The sequence below is a fragment of the Oncorhynchus tshawytscha genome, unplaced genomic scaffold, assembly GCF_018296145.1.
Source record: "Oncorhynchus tshawytscha isolate Ot180627B unplaced genomic scaffold, Otsh_v2.0 Un_contig_13633_pilon_pilon, whole genome shotgun sequence".
NCBI lineage: Eukaryota > Metazoa > Chordata > Actinopteri > Salmoniformes > Salmonidae > Oncorhynchus > Oncorhynchus tshawytscha.
The window spans coordinates 67501-74691 of NW_024608862.1; the positions used below are offsets into that span (position 1 = coordinate 67501).

Genomic DNA, 7191 nt, shown 5'->3' on the forward strand with positions numbered 1-7191 from the left:
AGAGGGAGGAACAGAGGGGGAACAGAGGGGGAACAGAGGCAGGAGCAGAGGCAGGAGCAGAGGGGGGAACAGAGGGGGGAACATAGGTGGGAACAGAGGGGGAACAGAGGCAGGAACAGAGGGGGAACAGAGGGGGAACAGAGGGAGGAACAGAGGGGGAACAGAGGGGGAACAGGGGAGGAACAGAGGGGGAACAGAGCAGAGGGAGGAACAGAGGGGGGACAGAGGGAGGAACAGAGGCAGGAACAGAGGGAGGAACAGAGGCAGGAACAGAGGGAGGAACAGAGGGGGGAACAGAGGGAGGAACAGAGGGGGAACAGAGGCAGGAACAGAGGGGGAACAGAGGGAGGAAAAGAGGCAGGAACAGAGGGAGGAACAGAGGGGGAACAGAGGCAGGAACAGAGGGAGGAACAGAGGCAGGAACAGAGGCAGGAACAGAGGGAGGAAAAGAGGCAGGAACAGAGGGGGAACAGAGGGAGGAACAGAGGGAGGAACAGAGGCAGGAACAGAGGCAGGAACAGAGGGAGGAAAAGAGGCAGGAACAGAGGGGGAACAGAGGCAGGAACAGAGGGAGGAACAGAGGGAGGAAAAGAGGCAGGAACAGAGGGGGAACAGAGGGAGGAACAGAGGCAGGAACAGAGGCGGGAACAGAGGCAGGAACAGAGGGGGAACAGAGGCAGGAACAGAGGCAGGAACAGAGGGGGAACAGAGGCAGGAACAGAGGGGGAACAGAGGGGGAACAGAGGGAGGAAAAGAGGCAGGAACAGAGGGAGGAACAGAGGGGGAACAGAGGCAGGAATACAGGGAGGAACAGAGGGGGAACAGAGGGAGGAACAGAGGCGGGAACAGAGGGGGAACAGAGGGAGGAACAGAGGCGGGAACAGAGGGGGACAGAGGGGGAACAGGGGGGTCAGAGGCAAATGGGAAGGCTTGGGGGAACATTGGATGGGGGGAAGAAGGAGACGTTTATTAATGGCAAAGCCCAGTTCATTTCAGAGCGGAGTTGTCCTTAACTAGCTCAGTGATTTTAATGACAAATAGAGACTTTATCATGCATATTACTGTCCATTTAAAATACTTGACTTGGAGGAGAGACAGAGTAGGATGTTACTGGTATTTTAATGACCTGGTGGTCTCATGACTGGATCTGTTCCATTAGTAGATCATGTGTTGAAGGCTGATGGCCCACTGGTGTACTGAGTCACTATGGAGATAGATAGATAGATAGATAGATAGATAGATAGATAGATAGATAGATAGATAGATAGATAGATAGATAGATAGATAGATAGATAGATAGATAGATAGATAGATAGATAGATAGATAGATAGATAGATAGATAGATAGATAGATAGATAGATAGATAGATAGATAGATAGATAGATAGATAGATAGATAGATAGATAGATAGATAGATGTGTTGAAGGCTGATGGCCCAGTTGTGTACTGAGTCATTATAGCGACAAACAGCAAATTGATCCAACAAATGTGTAGAGTCACTAGCTTGATGTAGTCATTGGATGCTATATCATATAGGACCAGATACATAGAAGTGAATTTGTCCAGTACGTTTGGTCCTCTAAATGGAGGGACTATGTATAACAAGTGCTGTCATTTCTAAACAGTCCACCTGATATGGATGTAAATACCCTCTGATGAAAGCTGCCGGTCTGCTCTGTAGTCCTGCAGTCAAATGACCTGGTGGCTGGAAATGACCTGGTGGCCTCATGGCTGGAAATGACCTGGTGGCCTCATGGCTGGACATGACCTGGTGGCCTCATGGCTGGAAATGACCTGGTGGTCTCATGACTGGAAATGACCTGGTGGCCTCATGGCTGGAAATGACCTGGTGGCCTCATGGCTGGAAATGACCTGGTGGCCTCATGGCTGGAAATGACCTGGTGGCCTCATGGCTGGAAATGACCTGGTGGCCTCATGACTGGAAATGACTGGGAATGACCTGGTGGCCTCATGGCTGGAAATGACCTGGTGGCCATCATGGCTGGAAATGGAAATGACCTGGTGGTCTCATGACTGGAAATGACCTGGTGGCCTCATGACTGGAAATGACTGGGAATGACCTGGTGGCCTCATGGCTGGAAATGACCTGGTGGCCTCATGACTGGAAATGACCTGGTGGTGGCCTCATGGCTGGAAATGACCTGGTGGCCTCATGGCTGGAAATGACCTGGTGGCCTCATGGCTGGAAATGACCTGGTGGCTGGAAATGATCTGGTGACCTCATGACTGGAAATGACCTGGTGGCCTCATGGCTGGAAATGACCTGGTGGCCTCATGGCTGGAAATGACCTGGTGGCCTCATGACTGGAAATGACTGGGAATGACCTGGTGGCCTCATGGCTGGAAATGACCTGGTGGCCTCATGGCTGGAAATTACCTGGTGGCTGGAAATGACCTGGTGGCCTCATGGCTGGAATGTTATTCATATTGTTCATCATTTTATAACTAATAAAATAAATCTAAATGTTGAAAATCCGGTGTTTCTATGTCAAATGGTTTTGTTATATTTCAGTCTTCTGGTATATAAAGTGTAATATTAAGATGAAAACTCAAAATGAAATACATTTCAACTTTATATCTGACATGATACAGGTGGATACTGTTGTTAAGCCCATAACCACTGTTGTTAAGCCCATAACCAGGTGGATACTGTTGTTAAGCCCATACCCATGTGTGTGAGGTGGATACTGTTGTTAAGCCCATACCCATGTGTGTGAGGTGGATACTGTTGTTAAGCCCATAAGCCCATAACCATGTGTGTGAGGTGGATATGTGTGAGGTGGATACTGTTGTTAAACCCATAACCATGTGTGAGGTGGATACTGTTGTTAAGCCCATAACCATGTGTGAGGTGGATACTGTTGTTAAACCCATAACCATGTGTGTGAGGTGGATACTGTTGTTAAGCCCATAACCATGTGTGAGGTGGATACTGTTGTTAAACCCATAACCATGTGTGTGAGGTGGATACTGTTGTTAAGCCCATAACCATGTGTGTGAGGTGGATACTGTTGTTAAACCCATAACCATGTGTGTGAGGTGCACGCCCAATTTTTCAGTTTTTGATTTGTTAAAAAAGTTTGAAATATCCAATAAATGTCATTCCACTTCATGATTGTGTCCCACTTGTTGTTGATTCTTCACAAAAAAATACAGTTTTATATCTTTATGTTTGAAGCCTGAAATGTGGCAAAAGGTCGCAAAGTTCAAGGGGGCCGAATACTTTCGCGAGGCACTGTATGTTGAAGAGGGTGGGGCTTAAGCTGCATCCCTGTCTCACCCCACGACCCTGTGTGAAGAAATGTGTGTGTTTTTTGCCAATTTTAACCGCACACTTGTTGTTTGTGTACATGGATTTTATAATGTCGTATGTTTTACCCCCAACACCACTTTCCATCAGTTTGTATAGCAGACCCTCATGCCAAATTGAGTCGAAGGCTTTTTTGAAATCAACAAAGCATGAGAAGACTTTGCCTTTGTTTTGGTTTGTTTGGTTGTCAATTAGGGTGTGCAGGGTGAATACATGATCTGTTGTACGGTAATTTGGTAAAAAGCCAATTTGACATTTGCTCAGTACATTGTTTTCACTGAGGAAATGTACGAGTCTGCTGTTAATGACAATGCAGAGGATTTTCCCAAGGTTACTGTTGACGCATATTCCACGGTAGTTATTGGGGTCAAATTTGTCTCCACTTTTGTGGATTGGGGTGATCAGTCCTTGGTTCCAAATATTGGGGAAGATGCCAGAGCTAAGTATGATGTTAAAGAGTTTTAGTATAGCCAATTGGAATTTGTTGTCTGTATATTTGATCATTTCATTGAGGATACCATCAACACCACAGGCCTTTTTGGGTTGGAGGGTTTTTATTTTGTCCTGTAACTCATTCAAGGTAATTGGAGAATCCAGTGGGTTCTGGGAGTCTTTAATAGTTGATTCTAAGATCTGTATTTGATCATGTATATGTTTTTGCTCTTTATTCTTTGTTATAGAGCCAAAAATATTGGAGAAGTGGTTTACCCATACATCTCCATTTTGGATAGATAATTCTTTGTGTTGTTGTTTGTTTAGTGTTTTCCAATTTTCCCAGAAGTGGTTAGAGTCTATGGATTCTTCAATTTCATTGAGCTGATTTCTGACGTGCTGTTCCTTTTTTTCCGTAGTGTATTTCTGTATTGTTTTAGTGATTTACCATAGTGAAGGCGTAGACTCAGGTTTTCTGAGTCTCTGTTTTTGGTTGGACAGGTTTCTCAATTTCTTTCTTAGATTTTTGCATTCTTCATCAAACCATTTGTCATTATTGTTCATTTTCTTCGGTTTTCTATTTGAGATTTTTAGATTTGATAGGGAAGCTGAGAGGTCAAATATACTGTTAAGATTTTCTACTGCCAAGTTTACACCTTCACTATTACAGTGGAACATTTTACCCAGGAAATTGTCTAAAAGGGATTGAATTTGTTGTTGCCTAATTGTTTTTTGGTAGGTTTCCAAACTGCATTCCTTCCATCTATAGCATTTCTTAATGTTACTCAGTTCCTTTGGCTTTGATGCCTCTCTCTCTCTCTCTCTCTCTCTCTCTCTCTCTCTCTCTCTCTATTTCACACGTTCTCTCGCTTGCTCTCTCTCTCCTCTCTCATTATCTCCCTCCTCTCTATTTCACACCCTCTCAATCTCTCTCCATCTCTCGCTCTCTCTGTCTCTCTCCTCTCTCTCTCTGTCTCTCTCCTCTCTCTCTCTCTCTCTCTCTCCTCTCTGTCTCTCTCTCTCTCTCTCTATTTCACACTTTCTCTGTCTCTCTCTCTCTCCTCTCTCATTATCTCCCTCCTCTCTATTTCACACCCTCTCAATCTCTCTCCATCTCTCTCATCTCTCTCTATCTCTCTCTCTCTCTCTCTCTCTCTCTCTCTCTCTCTCTCTCTGTCTGTCTCTCCTCTCTCTCTCTCTCTGTCTCTGTCTCTGCCTCTCTCTCTCTCTCTCTCCATCTCTCTATTTCACACTCTCTCTCTGTCTCTCTCTCTCTGTCTCTCTCTCTGTCTCTCTCTCTCTCTCTCCATCTCTCTATTTCACACACTCTCTCTCTGTCTCTCTCTCTCCTCTCTCTCTCTCTCTCCTCTCTCTCCATCTCTCTATTTCACACACTCTCTCTCTGTCTCTGTCCTCTCTGTCTCTCTCTCTCTCTCTCTCTCTCTCTCCTCTCTCTATTTCACACTCTCTCTCTCTCTCCATCTCTCTATTTCACTCTCTCTCTCGCTCTCTCCCTATTTCACACTCTCTTTCTGTCTCTGTCTCTCTCCCTCTCTCTCTCAGGTCTCAGCTCTCTCTCCATCTCCTATTTCACACACTCTCTCTCTGTCTCTCTCCTCTCTGTCTGTCTCTCTCCTCTCTCTCTCTCTCTCCTCAAGTTAGAGGTGATCTCTCTCTCTCTCTAACTCTCCATCTCTCTATTTCACCTCTTTCTCTGGTCTCTGTGAGTCACCTCAACTCCTCCAGTCTCTGAGTCCTCTCTCTCTCTCTCTCTCTCTCTCTCTCTCTCGCTCTCTTCCTATTTCACACTCTCTTTCTGTCTCTGTCTCTCTCCTCTCTCTCTCTCAGGTCTGACAGCGGCTGGAATGCTGAGGCCATGAAGACCAAAAAGATCAAGTTAGAGGTGATGGGGGTTACCAGTAGTAACCACCACCAGCATCATCATCACCACGGGACAGACGGACAGAACGGAGTAGATCACCACAACTCCTCCAGTCTGGGTGAGTCCATATTAATCCCTGTTATTACGTTATCATTACAGTCAATGGACCAGCATCAGTTTCATTACAATGCTGGTCCTCTAGGCTTTGAGTTAGAGGTGGAATGTAAGTACCAGTCAAACACTATACACAGTACCAGTCAAACACTATACACAGTACCAGTCAAACACTATACACAGTACCAGTCAAACACTATACACAGTACCAGTCAAACACTATACACAGTACCAGTCAAACACTATACACAGTACCAGTCAAACACTATACACAGTACCAGTCAAACACTATACACAGTACCAGTCAAACACTATACACAGATACACTATACACAGTACCAGTCTAAAGTTTGGACACACCTACTCATTCCAGGGCTGTTGTTTTTAGTGAAGACATCAAAAACGATGAAATAACACATATGTAATCATGTCGTAACCAAAAAAGTGTTAAACAAATCAAAATATATTTCAGATTCTTCAAAGTAGCCACCCTTTGCCTTGATGACTGCTTTGCACACTCTTGGCATTCTCTCAACCAGCTTCACCTGGAATGCTTTTCCAACAGTCTTGAAGGAGTTCCCACATATGCTGAGCACTTGTTGGCTGCTTTTCCTTCACTCTGTGGTCCAACTCATCCCAAACCATCTCAAATGGGTTGAGGTCGGGTGATTGTGGAGGCCAGGTCATCTGATGCAGCACTCCATCACTCTCCTTCCGGGTCAATATATAAAATATATTTAGATTTGTTTAACACTTTTTTTGGTTACTACATGATTACATGTGTTATTTCATAGTTCTGATGTCTTCACTATTATTCTACAATGTAGATAAATAGTAAAAATAAAGGAAAACCCTGGAATGAGTAGGTGTCCAAAATTGTGACTGGTTCTGTATATATATATATATATATATATATATATATATATATATATATATATATATATATATATATATAGCATATAACTGCACCCACATGATATTTTGGCAGCTGTCCATACTGTTTGATTGCATCTCTATGATCATGTCAACAGCACACCTACTGGTCTTGATTAAACAGGATATGACATCATCACTGTATCACACAGATAAATCAATTTCCAAATTTACTGGTTCAAGACAAGGTTTTAAGATGAAATGCTTATGTACTGCTTATGAATGCTGTATGTATGGGTTATGAATGCAGTATGTATGGGTTATGAATGCAGTATGTATGGGTTATGAATGCAGTATGTATGGGTTATGAATGCAGTATGTATGGGTTATGAATGCAGTATGTATGGGTTATGAATGAGGTATGTATGGGTTATGAATGCAGTATGTATGGGTTATGAATGCAGTATGTATGGGTTATGAATGCAGTATGTATGGGTTATGAATGCAGTATGTATGGGTTATGAATGCAGTATGTATGGGTTATGAATGCGGTATGTA

General features: G+C 44.0%; 1 protein-coding gene across 1 annotated transcript in view; it reads left to right on the forward strand.

Moving 5' to 3' along the window:
- LOC121843901 (dachshund homolog 1-like) overlaps positions 1 to 5644 on the forward strand; it is a 33905-nt gene extending 28261 nt beyond the window's left edge. The window contains exon 3 of the mRNA XM_042313763.1: positions 5613 to 5644. Coding sequence (XP_042169697.1) covers positions 5613 to 5644 — 32 coding nt within the window. The remainder of the gene's footprint in view (positions 1 to 5612) is intronic.
- The last annotated feature ends 1547 nt before the right edge of the window (positions 5645 to 7191 follow it).